Genomic DNA, 21,178 nt, shown 5'->3' with positions numbered 1-21,178 from the left:
GTTCTACTTAAATAATAAAACTGGGCTGGGAAATCACTTGTTTCACGAGTTTAAAATGATTCGCAGGATTTCTTGGATTGGGAGGTCACCAAAAGCCTGTAGTGGCGATTGTGTTGTGTTGAACTTTGAGTCTCCCCATCTAGTGAAAACTATTCTTGACAGGGCCGGGTCTAGGCTCTTTAGTGAGGCAGACATCGATTGACTGGAGTCCACTATAATTTCCCCACCTGTGGATCTTGTGAGTTGGGGTAACATGGTAATGCCGCTTATCCAGAATGACCAATTGTATATAGACGCTACCATAGGTCAAGTCCGGAGTAGCAATCCTGTACAGTTAAATCCAAGCAGGACATTGGATTGTGGTACGATTCACATTATGAATCATAATCCACTAGTGGTTAACACTCCTTCGCACAAAAGCAATTTATGCCTATGTGAAAACATTACTAAAATAATGCCCAAACCAGTAGGCCTAAAGTTTGATTCTTGGAATATTGCAGGCTTGGCAACCAAAATAGCTTCAATAGAATGGTCTACTCTCATTGAGTTTGATATTATGTCTTTCCAAGAGACCTGTGCGGTGGACCAGGTGTTCGCCCAGGTTATATCAACTTTTATAAAAATGCAGAACAGGGAGTATGAGGTCGCCCCAAAGGAGGTCTAACAACCTGGGTCAGGCAAAGCTCTAATCTTAAATTGGAGGAGATCTATATTTATTCCCAGGACTTCCTCATCATCAGAGTTAGTAAAGGGATTTTTCCTGATTTTCTTTTAATTAATGTCTATTCTAGGGGCGTGCAAGGTGGTAAGGCCACGAACACCATAGAGTTGCTTGACGCCTTTATAACTAACCACAGAGGTAAAAATGACATAATATTGGCTGAGGACTTAAACTGTACATTTGAACCCCTGGATTTCCACGACCTGTTTTTAAGTGCAGAAGAGGATGATAAATGATCAATTCCCCCTCTTGATCTTGAGCCAGTAAAGAAGTGGTCGGGCGCAGCTCTCCAGTTAAAAGTGCTATGTCTGGAACATGGCTTTAGAGCGGCTAATGGGCGTACGTCATCTGATAAAAAGGGGTTGCCTACGTATATCAGTGGTTTATGTAATAGTCGTATAGATTATTTTCTTTTATCGATGGAGTTCTGGTCATTTCTGACGGATATGAAGGTTCTATCGCGTCTAGAAAGTGACCACAATCCCTTGTTCCTTTCCATGGAGGTCAGGAACTAACTTTGGCAAAGTTCTGGAACCACAGATAGACTGTGTAGATGTTTTTTCATCCAATGATACACGTCGGCTCAAGTGGTCTAATGTATCTAGTAAGCCAGATCATTTGGAACAAATGAGCCACATTTTAGCTGAAGCCATAGCGACCCTAGAGGCTGACGAAACACACGGTTCTTTCATCCATAATACTGCACAGGTCCATGAAAAACTTATTTAATGGTCTCAAAGGTTTTTTTACCGCTAAACACAAAAAATCGCATCTTCCTCCTGCCCAGAAGTCTGCTGTTTGGTATAATTCTGTTTGTCGTACTGCCTACAAACGGTTAGCTGCAGCTATAAAAGTAAAGATGGTGCCCAGATAAGGGAGCAAAGAATGGCTTATAAGGTTGCCCAATCCCACACCAAGAGGGACTGGGACGAAGCTCACTGGAGGGATTTGCTCAGGGCGTGTAAGGATAGGGACATGACCAAGTTTTGACACTTAGTGAAGTGGGGGAACGGCGACCAAAACATTATTCCAATCAATTATGTGGCACCCGACCAGTGGGTTACCCACTTTAAGGGCCAGTTTGCATGTTGTTTATCAGATCAAACGACTTTTGAGATGCCAGTCTTTGTTCCCACTTTACACTTCGCCAAAAAAGAAATAGAAAACGCCCTGCTCCTGGACCCAAGAGGTAGGGCCCCGGGGCTTGATTGCATTCCAGCAGACTTATTTTTACAAGATGCTGTTTCTTGGGCTTTGTACATACAAGTATTACTAAATGCCATTTCTAAAGGAGCACCTTTGCCTAGTACTTGGGCAGGAGCTGTAATTTTACCTGTTTTTAAAAAAGGAGACCGATCAAACCCTGGCCACTACAGGCCAATAAGCCTGATTGATTGTACCCAAAATGTTATGGCCAGGGTAGTGTTAGGCCAGATCCAGGTATGGATGGATGACTCGAATATCCTTTCCAACCTAGAAGCAGGGTTTCGGCAATCAATTAGCACAGTGGATCAGGTCTTAACCCCTTCGCTGCTCATGACGAGCTCAGCTCGTCATGAGGCACACTGGAGCTGTGCTTATGACGAGCTGAGCTCGTCATGAAACATGGACTATAGCAACCTACAGCATAGGAGGGGAAAAGCCATAGCAGGCAAGGTGTTAAAATGTATTCTTATATATTGGCGATTCGTTACCCTGGGGAAAGGGACCATCTATGCTGCCTTTGTTGACTTGAAGTCAGCGTTCGATTTAGTCCCGCGTCCCAAGCTGTGGTCTACGCTTCTAAAATGGGCTTGCCGCTAGAGCTTTTAGATCTAGTGGTAAAGTTACACACCGATAATTTTGCTCAGGTTAGATGGGTCTCGGCAGGTGGGAGCACGAGCAAATTCCCGGTAGAGAAAGGGGTGAGACAAGGATGCATCCTAGCTCCCATCCTTTTTTCTATCTACATAAATGGGGTAATAAATTATTTTAAAGATCATCCCACAGATGCACCCTGTTTGGCCAGTACTAAGACCCCCTTATTAATGTTTGCTGATGACACTCTCATACTCTCTAAAACTAGACCGGGTCTCCAAAGGGCCCTCACGAGGTTTGAAGAGTTTTGTGCAGACCATGATCTCTTTGTAAATGTCGACAAAACCAAGTATATGGTCTTGCACAACTCAAAAAAAGTCATCGGCGGAGTTAGGATGAAGGAGGGATTTTTTTGATCAAACTGAGACATTTTCGTATCTGGGGGTTTTAATTGACAGGAAAATTAGTTGGAAGGCACAACTAGACTGTCTCTCTGTCAAACATGCCCAACTCTCTGGTGATCTCCTCAGGGAACAAACGGTCACACTCTAAACCAATTGCCCCGGTGCTCCAGATATACAATGCTAAAATAGGCACATCTATCCTATATGGTGTCGCGCTGTGGGGTCACACCAACCTGACCAACCTAGTGATGAGCCACAACAAATTCATGAGGTCTCTAATTGGTCTCCCCCAATCGACATCAATAGTCCCACTTTTACTGGACCTGGGCTGTCAATCGATCAGGGATTTGGCCAGATATAGGCTTTTAGCCTATTGGAGGTGTATCTGGGTCACCCCTGAACTTGCTCACTATGCCCAGGCCATTCTAGAAGTGAGGGATTTAGATGTTAATCAAAAAATCGTCTGGTTTAGTTTTATGAAAAATTCACTATGTGAGCTAGGGTTGGCCCATTTGTGGACTACTCCTATGGGAAGTACTTTCCCTAGTAAATCTGAGTTGAAAGCAGTCTATTGGAAGCAAATTAAAATGAAGCGATTTGCTTCTTGTTCAAATGGCTCCCTGACTAAGGTTTTTTTTATATCTAAAACACGAACCCAAATTCGAGGGTTACTGGGACCTTATTACATCTACATGTGACAGGAAATTATTCCACCAGTTTAGGGTAGGTTCCTTGCCAATACATACTTTTACTTCCAAATGGGGCAACACTAAGTCTAGTGCTTGTCCCTTTTGTCCTGATGCAAGTGAAACCATGGCCCATGTTTTCTTTGTCTGTCATGCTTATGCTAAACCTAGACGTACTTGGCTTAAACCTGTATCGGTCAACCTGGGTACTAGATCTAGCAGTGAGGTCTTTAGGATCTTAAAAACATCTGTTGAAGGCTCGACTGTGGTTGCTACTGCCAAGTTTCTGGGTTGAGTATGGGTGATTAGATGGAAAATTATGAGTTCTCATTAACTGTTTATCATGTTGATCAATCAAGAACATTTCTGTAATTAATCTGTCAATTTTTTTTAAAACGACGCTAATACTTATCTTTTTTAACGTCTTTTATAATCATGGATCTGTTTTGTATATATTTTACTTATTTATTATCTTTTAATTGTCGTATCCGGGGTGACAACTACATATTAAGTCTTTTCCTATTGTCGTACATAAGGTGTGTTACTGTAACCGGGTATCCCACAGATTCTACTTTCCATCACAGAAATGTGAAGAAAATGTATTTTTTTTTCTTTACAAAGTTTGAGGTATGCAATGGATTCTGAGTAACAGAATCTGGTGAGAGCCACACAAGTCACCGCACCCTGGATGTCTAGTTTTAAAAAATGTCCAGGTTTGCTAGGTTTCTAAAGGTGCTGGCTAAGCTAGGGCTCAAACTCCCCAAATAGGCACATTGCAAAAGAAGGGTCAGTTTTCAGTGGAAAAATGTGATGTGTTCATGTTGCGTTTTGACTTGTTTCCTGTAGTAGGCGCTAGGTTTATCCACGCAAGTGAGATACGGTTTTTATTGGGAGACTGGGGGGGAACAAAGAATAGTAGAGCAAGTGTTCTTACTAGTTGTCTTTCTATGCATTTCTGCCTTCCAAATGTAAGACCGTGTGTAAAAAATGGCACCTTATTCATATGCTAGTACGGCTACACACAAATTCAGAGATATGCAAATAACCACTGCTTCTAAACTCCATATCTTGTTCACATTTCGGAAATACATAGGTTTCCTTGATACCTATTTTTCACTCATTATATTTCACCAAACGAATTGCTATATACTCAGTACACAATGAAAAAAAAAGCAAGGTGCAGATCAGTTATTGTCTCGGAGTACCTCAGGGTTCTTTGTGAACCTACAAGCCCGATAAATCCCCGCAACCAGAAGGGTCCCGCAGACCTAACGGTTTATTGCTTTAAAAAATCTAGCATAGTTACAAGACGTTACAGGTGAAAATGTAGGCACAAATGGCTGTTTTTTTCAACTCAATTTCAATATTTATTTTAACTGTTACTTTCTATAGGAAAACCTTGACGATCTTCACAAATGACCTCTTGCTGAATTCAGAATGTTGTCTTCTTTAGAATTGTATAGCTTACCGGGATCCATTATTGTTTCACACCCATTCTACCACTAACTGGAACGAGGTTGACAGCACAAAAAAAATAGGAAAAATAGGCTACGTCCCTGTAAAATGCCAAAACTGTGTAGAAAATGTTTTTCTGACAAAAGGCTGCTTGTTCCTGAAAGCTGGGTAGATGGTGATTTTAGCACCACTAACCATTCGTTGATACCATTTGCATAGAAAAAAACAGATGCTGTCTTCTGAGGCACTTTTTTCTCATTTTTACCAAAAACCCAAAATGTAGCTGTGTTTTGCTTCAATTCTCGGTCCCTTCCAGGGTACTCCTCAAACCCAGAGTACCTTTAGAATCCTTAGGATGTTGAAAGAAAAGTACACAATTTTGAAGTGGATAGGTTTTGTGGACAAAATGATATGGGGGCCTAAGCGCAAGCTACTCCAGATAGCCCAAAAAAGATGTTGCACCGGGGAGAGGGGGGTGGAGGTGGGAGGGGTGAAGGTGAGAGATAATGTGGCATTACATCTAACATTTTAACCAGATCATAATAATTAAAGTTCTCTATTTGGTTGCTACAAATGAACGGCAGACAATATCTTGTGGGGTTGAAAGAAAGTTATATATATAAAAAAAAATTACATGTCTCGACTACTCCAACTTTATTGGGATGATGAACAATATGTACATGAGCTGATAAACAAATTATTGCAGTTTAATTCATTATTGCACTTTGTCATGCATCTTTACACTACTGATTGGGTGAGCTAAAGACTGCAGTAAAACAAAGTTCATGAAGAACACCAAGAACTGCCAAACTCTTTCTCGTAGTCTACCACTGGTCGTAGCACCATTGCTATTTAAGTAGAACACTGTACGAAGTCAGTTTCATGTCCGTGTTTGACCACAGATTTTATGAGCTTCTCAGTATTTGTAGGCACAGGCATTATTTCTTATCTTGCATTACTTTTGTTCAAGTAAATAAGGATGTATTCCTTTTCAAAGCTATAACTCTCAATGGGCATTATGTTTGAGCGCAATTACTTGTATCAAAGTGTTTGAACTCCAAATGCTGCTTAACCTCACTAAGTTTATATTTCTCAATTTGGTGCCTTTGGGCAAGTGTAACAAGGTAGTGCCATGGTTAGAATTCTGGATTGCACTAGTATCTGGATACTGGGACATCACTGGTAAACAATAGAACTCACTGGAGATACTTATCCCACAAACTGCCCAGGAAGTAGTGAACAGACCGCACATCTACATAATAAATTAACAAGAGCATGTGTTTTAACAAGAGCGGTTATTTAATGTATCACAATTGCTTTTTGCTTTTGAACCAGCCTCAATATGTTGGCAATAAAACAAGTTTGTCAATAATCATGTATGGACTCACAAAGAAGATGCTCTGTGATTAGCTTCTTCCTATAAGCAATCATCAAGATAATAAGTAAAGTCACAATATATTTCCTACCTGGTTTTCTTGACAGAGATGTTGCTGCTAAGCTTCTCTAGTCTACATTCTCCTGTGTCATGGTTTACAATTAAAATGCATTCCTTCAGGTAAGGCCTCTTCGACCCTTTAAAAACAGTTACTGGTGCTGTTGAACCCTGTTGAGATAAATAAACATGCCAAGCATCAAGCCATACATAAAAAACTGTTTGCTGAAGAATTTGAATTCATGAAGCTGTGAAATTGCTGTGCGTTCACAATACTGGTTCAACAATAAACCTACCAGGATGCACACTTGTAACAAGGCCAAACAGATAACAAAAGACATTAAGATGGACACAAAATGATAAAAAATACCTTCTGGGTAACTTCAGTACTTCAAGGTTCTTGCGCTCCCTTCTTTAGCAGGCTGGGAATTGCCTGAAGCGGCTGAAAACTATAGTCAAAATGAAGGCTGCCGCTTTTAATCGAGAGTACAAATAAATCCCCCAATACAAGCAATGGCCACACCTTTGGAAGTGTCACCAATTGCCACACCCAATTCACAAGTTGCCTCGGATGTAGTAGAGTTACTGCCAATTGAGGAGAAAGTTGGATGGGTGTTAAGAGAGGCTAGACAAGAACACCAATACCGCCATGAAGGCATTTTTGTCTCAGTTATCTGGGCCTCTCCCCCTCCCAAATGACAGGGAAATTGACTACATAAGTTAAAATGTTACCTGTGGGGTTCTGGGGTTGAGGCGTGGAGGTGGCTGGTGTAATAAGCAGTATTTTCCCAGACAAGCATCACACATCCTGCACAGAACTTTGGGATGGAAGACCCCTCTTTCAGCAATAAGAATATGTCTTTCAAAGGCTTGGGTTAAGTAGAAGTATGTTTAGTAATCTATATCAACAGCAAGAATGGGCTTGAGAAAGTTAACTGCATCTAAAAGCAATATTGTGGAGAAAAACATTAGGTTTTTAAAAACAACCCTTACCAACCAACCTAGTTGGTGGCATGCTTCATCAATGGGTTCCCACCTAGGGTGCAGAGTGCATCCTAGGGTCTCCAGGATCCCCTGCCTAACTAGGAGTATTTTATTAATGGGGTTCTGTGCAGGATTAAAAGTAATAAGCAGATGACTCGGAGATATATTTGAACTTGTGCATCCTAAAAATGGGTCTACATGTTTCAGCCAGTTAGAGTGAATTGTCAAGGCTTTCTTCAGGACAGTTAGTGAAAGGCCATAAGAAATACGGCCTAAAATTATGTGGAAGCACGTGTGCCAAGGTGTGCTAAGTGGTGGTGATCTCTCCGATTCGGTGGGAAACATTAACTTACGGTTTACACCCAGCACGCTGTACCTGTAAAAAAGAATGTGCCATAGTAATTGCTAGTCACAATCAGTTGGGTAGTTTTTCAATACAGTATATGGTTTAGTGCACCCACGCAGTGTCTCGTCTACCATCGAAGGTTGCACACCAAAAAAAAAAAAAAAAAAAAACATTCCTCCTTTCATGCCACCAGTGTTTGGGATGCTACCACATATGCACAATATTCACCAGTCAGTGCGGGTGCACGTTAATCATTAATTTTCATTTCTTATTCGGCTTGCTCCCGTCAAAGTACAATATTTATCGGTCAGTGCTGGTACGCGTTGCTCAGTCGTTATTATGCAAACATTTCTTGTGTGGCACGCATTGGGAAAGCGTGTGTGGGAGACAATGTGTGTCAACACTCAAACCTTTCCATCGCATACATTCGGGAGGTCAAGGCTCAATTCGAGTCGGTTTCCTCTTGTCATTTGTCAGCAATGTGCGTTTAATTAATCAATTGTGCAGATAAACCTTTTCCAGGCTGAGAAATCTGTGAGTTTCATGTATTAGTAGTCCGTAATGTGCCAAAGCATATTTAAAATAATTCCCCAGCTCATTCAACAGATGTGTTGTAATTTTTTAAAAATAGGAAAACGATAGACGCCTAACTGGGGTCGTGATGATTCAGGTGACATGGATCCCGGTGGTGGTGCTGCCAGTAGTCACACATTAGCCAAGGGATAAAAGAGGGCTTGCAAAGTAAATAACTTTCCTTGTGGTAAATCAAAAGAGTGGCTGGTGCTCCCCCGGTCCACCTTACTTCAAGGTCCAATGCCTATGTCAGATACCTATTGCGGCCCTGACACGAGATCCCGGAGAAGTGCCAGTGTCAGCATCTCTTGCCTTAGTAATGGTAGGGGGCGCGACCTGCCTGAGCAACACACATACCTGGGGGATGCAGCTCACTATTGGTGCAGCCCGACCGGCCTCTAGCTAGTTAACCCTTTCCGAGAGGGTTACAGAGGAGTCGGTCCACTGTCTGGATTTGCATGTTTCTTCTATGCCAATGCGGTGTGATCATTATTTTATTTTGAGAAGTTTGACTATCTATGGAGAATTACCCAAATGTTATTTTCACAGATAGAAATCTAGAAGCATGTTTTTGGACGTTACTACTATATTGTAATGCACAGTGAATATTACTGATGCAGATCCTTTTATAGTCATTCATATTGAGAGTTGCCACTTGATTGGGAATCGGTGGCCAAGTCAGAATGACCTAGTGGTTATTTGAAAATATTCCCAGTTAGGAAGGGGATCCTGGAGAGTGTTTTAACCCACCTTTTTCACAAATTGTGGCAAAGAAAACAAGTTTCTCCGCAGTAATCAGGCGTCGAAGCACACCCAGGATGCACTCGGCACCCTAGGTGGGAACCCAACCAGGTTGGTAGGAGAGAGTTCTTTTTTAAAACCTAATGCTTTTCCCCACAAGATTGCTTTTGGATGCAGTTGACTTTCTCGAGCCCGTTCTTGTTGATATAGATTATTCAGGGAGAAGGATGCGCTCTTTCAGATCCTCACTCTCTTTTCTTGTTTAAATACAAGTCTGTGAGCAGCCAAAACACTCAAATATTGTAAGATTTAGAAATACAAAACATTATCTACAAAGTGGAAGTGAGTAGAAAACGCATTGTTTTTGAATAATTAAAACCGTTACAAAAATACACTCCAATAAAAAAAATGTGGGTTAATTAGCCTTTTCAATCAGCACTCTAATAAATGTCTTATGTAATAAAAAGAAATACAGGAATGTTTCTATGATGCAGAGATCCTGATGTTTACATTATACTCTAGGCCTCTGGAGTCTACACGCAGGTTACAATTGTAAAAAATTAAAGTTTATTGTTGGTTTTACACTCCCACAGAGTGCCACTGGGCCTTGCTTAGACCCTTCTAACAGCAGGAACTTGACTAGCTTCCCATTTAATTGAGGGTCCTTTGGATTAAAGCAGGCAAGTACTGCTTGTCTCCGGATACGTATGCCTCGTTCATTAAAGTGGATTCTTAGGAGGCCTGCCCTTTCCTCTTTTAGCTTGGTACAGGAACATATTGGATGTTCAATGTCCTCAGATCCGACCCCGCATAGCTTGCATAATTTCCCGCAATTCTCGCTCAGCCACAGACAGAAACCTTGACCTATTTGACAACCTGTTCCCCACCTTCAAAGAATACATCTCCAACGCTCAGATCCCACACCATCCGGCCTCCAATCCCAACATCCTCAACCTCACAGCACCTCCTACCAGTAACACGCACCTCCTCCCTTCCTCCAGTACTCTACTCTATCACCCCCCAGCTACATACACCTCACACTCCTCAATCCCAGACGCGGATCTCCCCCCTGTCACCAACACCTCCACCCCCTCCACCCCACTCCCACATAACCAGAACCCCACTCTTCCGACTAGCTTCTCAGAACAACCAACCTCAACCGCGCCTGACTGCACCCAACACAACATGACTCTCTCCCAACCCATCTCCCCCCCACTCTGCGTACTCCCGCCACTCCTAGCCCTCATTCTTCCCCCAACCTCCCCCCCCCCACTCTTTGCACTCCCGCCAGTCCTGGCCCTCTCTCCTCCATCAACCTCTCCCCCCCCCCCCCACTCTCACTCCCTTCTACCACCCTGTCACCCTCTCAACGCCCAGCATCCACACGTCCCGCAATTGCCTCACCCCACCTATCATCGATTCCCTGTCCAATAACACCAACACCTTCGCTAATCCTATCACTCCCCCCCCCCAACTCCCCTACCTATCCTAACATCAACACACTCCCTAACACCTCCAACTCCAACTCCAACCCCAGCCACTCAACCTCCCCACCCCTCTCCCCCCCCGCGCAAGTAACCTAGAGACTCTCTCTCCATCAATGCCCACCCCCAACTCCTTACCCAATCCCACGCTGGACACGATCATGTCCACCCTCCTCCAAGTGAGAGAAGAACTCTGCACCTTCAAAGAGTTACTCCTCACACACCCCGGACACCCCCCTCCCGCCTCCACCTCTCAACCTAACAACATTTTCCCCTCACATCCTACTCACCCCCTACATTGGACCTCTATCCCCTCTCGCAATACCTCCAACCGCCCTCAACTCCGCACCCTCAAAGAGTTACCCCTCACACACCCCAGACACTCCCCTCCCACCTCCACTTCTCAACATAACATACCCCCCTCACACCCTACTCACCCCCTACATTGGACCTCTATCCCCGCTCGCAATACCTCCAACCGCCCTCGACGCACTACCAAGACTCTTTCGGACCTCGACATACACACCCTACTCCGCACATATGCCCCGACTCGCCAAAACTACGGCTCGCCACCCACCTCCATCTTAGCCACCATTCTACGATTCCTACGATTCTCTCCAACCCTCTCAGACACCCCACGCATAACAGAAGCTTCGTCCCCAACAACCTCACAAAAGTCCCCCTCACTCGAGATCCCTCCTCCTCCCTCTGCTCCCCCAGACTCAAATGCACACTTCTCAACTGTAGATCGGCCCAAAGACACTCCTCCGAGGTCGCTGATCTCATCAATTCCTTGAACCTTGACCTAGCCATCCTAACGGAAACATGGTTAACTGAATCTTCTACTCCTATCATGGATATCCTAGTCCCCCCCAACTACTGCATCATTAGACTTGACAGGCCCACGAAGACAGGCGGTGGAATCGCATGCATTTACAAGAGCAACCTTTCAATTAATAAAGTCACCACCCCTTCTCTTACCTCCTGTGAATACATCTGCCTTGATGTCATCAGTGAAAACAAACCTGTATGTTCACTTCACATCATCTACCACCCACCTGGGGACAACCTCACCTTCTCCCAACAACTCATGGACACAATCTCAATCAACTCAGGACGGCAAAACACACAAATTTACCTTGGAGATTACAATCTTCACTGGAATGACTGTAATGACGCAGTGGTCAATAGCCTCAAAAACTACCTCAACACCTCTGACCTCACCCAAATTTGCAACAGCCCGACCCATGACAAAGGCTCTATCCTCGACCTTATCATCTCCAAAGAAGGAACTACTCAACTTGATTCAATCCAACCCTGTGACTGGTCAGATCACCACATGGTCACATTCGTCATCAATGAGAAAGTTAAACGGATCCCGGCCCAATCCTCCAAGCCCAAAGTATGGAAAAGAGACTTGAAGAAACTCAAGGGTTGGTGTGAGCCGCAGCCCTGTTTTGAGACCTTTAGGTGTGGGAGGCTCCTCGAAAGATGGGAGCCATTACCTAGCTTAACCTGTATCCACGTGTTGGTGTGTAATTGTATCAGAAGATTAAAAAAAGATGAAAGGATCCCCCAGAGAGCCAATTTCCTCCACATGTTAGCTTGGATGACGTTGTCGAACGTCGCCTTAAAATCCACAAAGCAGAAATGAAGAGATTGTTTGGTTCGTTTTGCCATATCAATAAGTAATGACATTGTTAGTAGGTTGGTTGTTGTACCGGTCTCTGCAGAACCCTGTTTGTCAAGGAGTGATTATGTTGTGATCTGTTGCCCATTCATGCAGCTGTTAGTAGATTACTCGCAAAGTATTTTGCCTCTACATCCAGCAGCGCAATCAAGCGATCATTTTCTGGTAGGGTTTTATCCCCAGCTTTATAAATTGGTGATATGATGGAGCCCTTCCATGATGGGGGCAAGTGCCCAGACTGTCTGACAGAGCTGAAGAGAGAAGCCAGAGTTTCTGACCAGTATTCTGGATCTTGTTTAAAAAAAAAATGATGGAATCCTGTTTGGCCCAGGTGCTCCTCCTTTCCTCCCTTCATAGATGTGTTCCCTAATCATAGCAGCATCAATTTCATTGGCCTTGAGCTCATCAGTCGTCACAGTTTGAGTTGAAAGAGTAGGCTGGTTGTACTTGGGTGCGTGCTGTCCGGATAACTGTTGGTTAAAATGAAATTCTAAAAAGGATGTACATGTGTTTTCTGTAATATGCGATATTGGACCGCCATGTGCTAGTTATTTATCGTTGACCAAGTGGAAGTAAATAGAACAACTTTGCTGCCTAGATTAAGACCACTAAACAGGAAAAACAGATACTCAGAGCACCTCAGGGGCTTTTACAAGTAAAACTTTGAAACCCACAATATATCAAGTTTGTATAAAGTCTGTTTGACCGTTAAAACATAGTGTTTCAGCCAAAGGGGTGAGAATGTATTTCTTTAAATGAAATTCGGTAAAAACCCACTGAAGGACAACGACTTCCTTGCAGATATCATCTATGGCTCTTGAAGGATATCAATCCTAGCAGAGGTGATCACTACCAAAAACAGTCTTCCAAATAAGCAAATTAAGGTCACACGATCTTGGAATTAATTGCTTAAGCATGGGTAATGACAAAAGACGACGTAAATCCCACCAGCAAAAAAAATACTACAGAGAATACTAGAGAAGGTGATCAAAGTGATATCTTACAGACTCACTGTGCTAAGTTTAAGATTCATACAACAAACGTAATTATGCCACAATATCGGACAATTCATGCTTGCAGAAATGTTATTTAAAAACATGCTGAAGACCCAGCAAGAATTGAAGGACTACAAACTTTTTTCAATTATGCTTTCAAAGGATTTAAGCCTTTGAACAGTTTATCATCCCACCTTCATATGCATCCTGGAATTTCGAATGAGTCTCACTGGCAATGTCCTTGACTTGGGTTCCTCCTGCCTTTCCAACAGACACCTGTCTATCTTTTGCAATTTGGAGGGGACCATGTACGTAGTCCTTACCGGTGGAGTCCCCCAGGGTTCCACACGGTCTTCTGTCATCTTCAACCTCTACATGGGGTCACTTGGGGCTCTACTCTCAGATATCAAGATTCACCAATACACTGATTATACACAAATCTACTTGAAAGTCTCCTCTGCTTCAGACATCCAAAGTCTCAAATACTGCCTGCACATCATACAGACTTTGATGTCTAGTGCCTACCTGAAGCTCAACCCAGCCAAAACAGGATTCCTGTTATTTAGCAAGAACAGCAAACTAGAAAAAACACAAACCAGACTCAAAAACCTCAACAGCTCTGAACCCCAAATTTCCCCGAATGCCATGAGAAATACATTGCAAAAACATTAACAACAAACATTGGCATAGCCAATAGGTCTCGCCTTTGGGACCTTATAAGTGTTTAGTCATGCAACAGTTGATGTTGTTGCACCAAGGATATTGTGCTGCATAACTAAATACTTATAAGATCCCAAAAGCAAGACCTATTGGCTATGCCAATGCTTGTTAATTAATTGTAATTAAGTTAAAATTCATATATACACAAACAATGGTTGGTAAAGTTTGTTTGCTTGATTAAACGCTGCTATATAAATGCACATATATGCGAGAAACAATGGTTCAATGAGGACAGTGAGTCCTATACAAGTTATCGTTGAAACTTCTCTATTTTATATATATTACTCAGAATTACATTTAGAACTCAAATCAAATAGTTTAGTTAGCAAGGGAAGTATGGTGCAGGACATCATAAAATGATTTAGATGCAATTATTTTTTTCATTGCAACATTTTATCTTTTTTTCATTATTTTAAAAAGATCTAATGATCCAGTGCTCACAAAAAAAGGGATATATAAGTGCTCTAGTGAGTGAAAAACATTAAAACATTTTTAAAAAAAATAAAAGTACAAAATACTACACTACTCTTGTAAGTATTTTATATAATGAAAGGAGGAGTTTAGGTAGGTCAACGGCGTTTCCATCTCATTCAGTCGAGATAATCATCAGGACAGGTGGTGAGAACTAAATATCTCTAGAGAAAGGAAAGAAAGGGGTCAGACAGAGTGACCCCATGTTGCCTGCTTAATATTAAACAATTAATCTACTTGTGAAGTGGAAAGGAGGATTGATAATTGTCACACAATTGGTGTGTACGTTGAAGTCCTTTATTTGTAACCAGTGCGGCAGCAAAAAGGCGGGAGGAACACAAGGTGCGCACAGGACGCCGGTTAATGGGTCCAGAGCGGTGGATTTGTTTAATGAGACAGAACAGAACATTTAGGAATGTAGGAGGATTGAGATTTTTAGCACACACGTTGAAGAGGGGGATCGCTCACGATTGGAGAGCAAATGTCAGCGGAACTCTGGGGATTGATCTAGTTATTTTTGTCAGTAGGCATTAATTGCAAAACTGGAGTTGCTTGAAAAAAAACAATGTGGAGAGGTACAGTGGGGCTCCATGTACCACGTGGGCCGATTCACTTATGTGGCTCGCTGGGATGGAGGGCAGTCAGCAGCGTGATGTGATTCCAATGCCGATGGGGGGACCAACTCTGAAATTGACAAGGAATAGTTTCAGTGCTGGCAAGGCATAAAACAGACAATGCACTTGAAGTCACAAGTCTATAAGGACTTGCTTGAGAATGATTCTGAGGTTGAAAGGAAGAGGACGGATTAACTCCGCCACTGGAGAGCACGGTTCCGGAGCTACCCCCGCTGTATCATGCTACACCACCGCAAGAGAGTTTAATCACTTACCACAGACTAAGGAGAAAGACGCAGATGAATACAAAGAACGTTCCTGCCCTTATGGTGGCACCGAGGGTCCGAACTTCACGGCACTTTCTGCAGCTTGTTGGGATCGCAAGGTGGTACATTGGACTGAACTGCTCTGTCCTCTACTGGTCTAGCCTGTCCTTGGCTTCACTCGACGACATGACCCCGCAAAGAGGCACTGCATCGAAGGGAGGACGAAATACTCGTACAATTGCACCGGCGACCTTGGAGGTAGCAACGCAAGAGACTTTCTGGCTCACGGAGAACTAAGCAGCCGACAATCAGAAGTTGCAGTGGCTAAAGGCATCAGCTCCTGTGTGCCGGACTCTAAAAGCATCAAGTAAGGCTTACATGCACTTCATTAAAAACCGGCACTGACCGGCAGCGGCGACGGCGGGCAGCAAATGGACTGCAGAGGCGGGGTAGTCGGAAGTCAGCAGGACTGCTTCACGGCACGCACTCAGCAGCTGCCATTGTGCAAAGGTACGAACAAAAAGCAACAAAAAAACAGACCCACACAGCGTTTCCCTTGCGGGAGCAAGCAGGGGCACCATCTGTTTGCAAGATAATTACAAACGGATGTTGCCAAAGCTCGCTCCCGCTAGGGAAACCCCAAACGTGCACACGTTGCAATAGAAAGCAATGCAAAGCGTGCACGTTTTTGGCCAAAATGCTGATCGATTCAAAAAAGTCCCCTCCTAGCAGCGAGACCTAAAAATATTTGGTCCTGATGATATGGTGACATTTCAAAAAGATCTGAAGCAATATATAGTAAGTATAAAATGATACGTGATCAACTACTTTCAAACTCAATTGTGCACTTCAGGAATTGAGTTAATTAAAATAATTATTTGTCGATGCAATTACAAGTTCTTGAAATCCTTTAAATTTATACAGATTTCTTCTTTACGCAGTTCTAGTGTGAATATTTACTCCTGGTTCGCTACACCTAGGTGCAGCTCCACTATTTCTGCTGAGCTTATGGACTGGTTATAACTATTTCTCAAAAGTGGGCACTGGTGCAAAATCTGAACATGTACTCTGAACAAAGTGTCCTTCCGTGTATTCTCTCTGCAAATCTTTAATTCCTAGGGTTTCCTTGAGCATCAAAAAAAAGTTTTTAATTGAAAAATCAATTTTCAGGGTCGTGGAATTCATTTAATACGTGCATAGTACAAATGATGTTACAGACCACGCAGTCGGAATACTTCAAGCTGCTAAACAATTAAACCACACCCCTCCCCACCCATCGACATGCATGCCAATTCTGCTTTGCTCAGCTTCGGAGAGTGTAAGCACTGTTAAATTATTCATCGCATTGGCAACAAAGTGTATACTCACTCTGTACATATTCAGGGATCTGTAATTTGTAACACTTACCACCACTCTGGCCACTATTTCATATATGAATGTTGTAAAGACATGGCACGTAATTCAGTTTACTTCCAGTCCGCTTATATTTGCTATGTCAGTGACTCTGGCTTTGTGTTCTACATAACTGGGCACAACTTTGTTCGGCCCTGCCAGACCTTAGTGTCCACAAGAACAAATTGACAATCTTCATTCATTGATTGGGTTTCAACTAGTGAACTGGTGAAAACCCTATATAAATCACAGATACAAAAGAGAACTTTAGCAAACGAAGACTGCATGCATCTTTGTGATGGGTTGTGAAATTAAATTATGCTTCATAACCTGGAAATGGCAAATACTGCAGTTTCAAAATACCGTTAGGAAAACTATGGCCACAAAGGTTCTGTCGATTTAATCTCTAGCCTTACTACCGACGAATGCCATCAAGTTCACTAAGTGTTGTAGAGCGATGGTGGTAGTGGATTTCAGACTTAGTTTAATAAATCCAATATTCACAAGCACCACTAGAGAGAGAGACTTCAAAATATGGTTAATCGCCAAGAAGGCTTGTTCTAGTCCACTTTCTTGGCTCCCCTTCACCTTTAAGGGCTTGTGGAAGTACTTACCAGGGCACGAGTCGGGGTACCACGCGGGTGGACGGCATCCCCCCACTTATTTCCGAGGGGTTTTCAGGGTGGACGCCGTCCACCCTGCTAAATCAAAACCGCGTCCACCATTAATAAACGGGAGTGCGGCGCGCACAAAGTGAATAAAGCATTTCCGCATTTGTCCGTAATTTTAACCGGGCACAGCTTGCCCCCACCTCCCTTCTTGACTCCGATGCTGTATGAAAGCTCAGATACCCAGCAGCATTGGAGAGGCGCAGCGGGATGGCAACCCTCACACCTCCAGCCCTTGATGAGCTGTTAAGAGGTGCTTGAAGGTGACTGAGACGGAGGGGCTGCAGGTTCAGGAGCAGGGGGCATCTATTCAGATGCAAACAGCCCTGAATGCATCATGTCTCTGCTATTTAGAGGGGGTTCACACATTCCATTTCTACCCAGGGCCCCAAACATCCGAGACTCGGCCAGATTACACCCAGGCACCACGTGGTTCTCTTCACAGAGCTTAATTACTGTCACTAATTTGTAAGCAAACCTCGGTTCTTCAAACATGCAGTCTATAATGTAAGAAAATAAAGAAATGGCACAATCGCACCCACACTGATTAACAGAGTATAGAGGACAATCAGTTCAATCAGTTGTCTCGGAGTATCTCCTGTAAGTACAGTACATCACAGTGGGGGATGGCATTTTGAACAGAGAGCCTGTCTTCTCGTTGTCTTGTGCAGGAGAGGAGCCCAAGATGATACTAGAATAGTGCATGCCCACCCCTGTGTTCCCTCTCCTGTGATGGCTCCTGCCCTCCCCTCAGTGATGGCACCTGTCCCCCCATGTTGTGGCTCCAGTCCACCCCCACCTGTGATGGCTCCAGTCCCCCCCGTGGTGGATCCTGTCTCCGCCCTGGGTGGCTTCTATCCCAGTCCTGGAACGGCCCCTGCAGCGAGGGTGAAGTTCTTGATGGGCCTCTTCTCAAAAGGGCTCAGCTCAAAATTAATATGGAAAGGTGGGCGTGTAAGTAAGTGAAGGGATGTGTGAATGGCTGGATGAATTAGTGAAAGGGTGAATGGATGAATGAAAGATTGAATAAATGGATAATGAGAGAGGATAGATGGATTGATGATTGAGGGGAAGGATGGAGAGAAAATGTAAATAGCTGGATGTATGGGTGGAAGGGTAGCTGGATGATTGATGAGGGGAAAGATGGATGAGGGGGAAGGATGAGGGACGGAGGGAAAGGATGGATGGATGAGGGGAAGGATAAATGGATGAGGGGAAGGATGGATGGATGGAGGGGAAGGATGGATGGATGAAGGGCAGGATAAATGGATGGGATGAATGGATGGGTGAGGGGAAGGATGGATGAAAAGGATGGATGAGGGGAAGGATGAAGGATGGATGGATGAGGGGCAGGATGGATGGATGGATGGGTGAGGGGAAGGATGATGGATGAGAAGGATGGATGGATGGAGGGGAAGGATGGATGCATGAAGGGCAGGATAAATGGATGGGATGGGTGAGGGGAAGGATGGATGAAAGGAAGGATGGATGACTGGAAAGGATGGATGATGAGGGGAAGGATGGATGGATGGATGGATGATGAGGGGAAGGATGGATGGATGGATGATGAGGGGAAAGGATGGATGGATGATGAGGGGATGGATGGATGGATGATGAAGAGAAGGACAGATGGATGGATGGATGGATGATGGGTGGGTGAAAGGATGGATGGATGGAGAGTGGGTGAAGGGATGGATGGGTGGGTGGATGGATGGATGGAGAGGGGGTGAAGGGATGGATGGATAAGTGGGTGGAAGGATGGATGGATGGATGATGAGTGGGTGGGTGAAAGGATGGATGGATGGATGGATGATGAGTGGGTGGGTGAAAGGATGGATGGATGAGTGGGTGGGTGGATGGTGGATGGGTGAAAGGATGGATCAGTGGATTGGATGGTGGGTGGGTGAAAGGATGGATGAGTGGGTGCGTGGATGGTGGGTGGATGATGGGGGGTAGGTGGATGAGTGAAATGATGGATGGATTGATGGATTGATAAGTGCAAGGGTGAATGAATGGACATATGAGTGAAAGGATGGATGAGTGAGTGAAAGGGAGGGTAGATGGACAAAAGGATGAATAGATGTGTGAAGGAGTGAAATGATAGATGGATGAGTGATAGGGGCAATGGATGGATTCATGAGTGGATGAGTAGATGGATGGATGGGTGGGTGGGTGGATGGATGGAAGGAAGGCTAAGTGAAAGGGTCGATGGAGAGAGAAAGGGAGGATGGATGGATGACTAAAAGAGTGGATGGGTGGAAGGATTAGTAAGTGAAAGGATGGCTGGATTGGTGAAAGGGTAAATGGCTGAATGGATGAGTGAATGGATGGATGGGATGAAGAGTGGATGGATATGTGTACAGATGGATAGGGTGAAAGGGTGGATAGATGGATGGATAATAGAGATGAGTGAAAGGATGGATGAGGGGATGGATGAAGGGATGGATGAGTGAAATGATACATGGAAGGATACATGATGGATAGGTTTGCAAATGGTTGAATACTTTTGGAAATGGCTGGGCTTACTTATATACTATTGCGCGACCTCTGATGTGTCTGTAAAACGTACCTATTGTCCTGAAGTTTTGTCCTAAATTTTGACCTCCTGTCCTGAATTTGTGTCCTGAATTTTGACCCTTTGTCCTGAATTTTTACACTCACCGTCCTGAATTTGCACCAATGCCAGTTGGTCACCCTAATTCTTTGTGTGGTAGAACCGAGGCTCTTTAACACAGCAGCATGAGAGTGACGAGAGAGAAACCTGGCAGAGTGCTGCCAAAGAGCTCTCCCACTCAGAATATTTCATTATTCAAGTGATCGTGAACAATTAAGGGTAAACTGAGATGTGAAAAACTAAACACAATGCGATGCGGCTGCACGAGACTTGAGGAGTTAATTAAGTATTTATTACTAGCAAGTGTGCTGTAGGTTAAATTAAAACATTTTACATGCACTGTGCGCCTCGTGCGTGTAGAATCAGAGTACCACTAGACCCGGCCCTGCCAGTTAAGTGCCGGCGCTAAGCACTGGTACAAATTAAGCCCTGCATTGAACAATTGACACCAGGCTACAAAATGTAAGTAGTATGATGGTGTACCCTTGTGTGTTCTTCCGTGTGTCGCTGTTTCCACATGGAATGTTTAATGATGACAGCAACGCCCCATTCTAGTTTGTGTTGTCGGTCTGAATTGTATAATTTTGTGGAATGGGGAGGTGTAGGATGGCGCTGGATTGTTCATTTAAACATGACTCCATGATGACGTCTGACTTGGCATTACGTATGTCAGTATATTTTTAATTTAGGCTCAATCCTGTCAGTGTTTGGATAATTGCACTACTGGATAGGGGGGCACAAAGTTTTGGAAAGGTTCTGCCCGCTTTCTTCAAGGGGTCCCCACAAAATGACATCATGAGCTAGGCCCACCCCAAATTTATAGTAAGTAGTCTCTGTAAAGGGGGAAACAACCATTACAATGCATGAGTCATAATCGGCCCTTTTTTTTGGAACTATCACAAAAATAAACAGTATTAATACAAAGTAAAGCAATGTTTATATTTTGTTGCACTGAAGTAAATGAAGGCAAATAAGTCAAACTAAAATATACCAAATCTAAATACATTTCCTAAAATAAATAGAAATAAATAAATCTGCTAAAATAAATACAATGGCCAGTTAATATATCTAAAATTTAGGCATTGACCCAAGTTAATGCCCCGGCAGCTCCATTGTCTTCAACCA

The 21,178-nt window shown here is 43.6% G+C and overlaps 1 protein-coding gene across 1 annotated transcript in view; it reads right to left on the bottom strand.

Annotated features, from left to right (window-relative positions):
• The window catches only part of EAF2 (ELL associated factor 2), a 207,955-nt gene that overhangs the window by 147,361 nt on the left and 39,416 nt on the right, over window positions 1-21,178 (bottom strand). The window contains exon 3 of the mRNA XM_086957444.1: window positions 6,530-6,666. Within this exon, the coding sequence (XP_086813570.1) occupies window positions 6,530-6,666 (137 nt within the window). The remainder of the gene's footprint in view (window positions 1-6,529; window positions 6,667-21,178) is intronic.

Source organism: Lissotriton vulgaris, chromosome 2_1 (assembly GCF_964263255.1).
Source record: "Lissotriton vulgaris chromosome 2_1, aLisVul1.2, whole genome shotgun sequence".
NCBI lineage: Eukaryota > Metazoa > Chordata > Amphibia > Caudata > Salamandridae > Lissotriton > Lissotriton vulgaris.
Note: the sequence above shows the minus strand (reverse complement) of the source record. Positions and strands in the feature narration are given on the sequence as shown.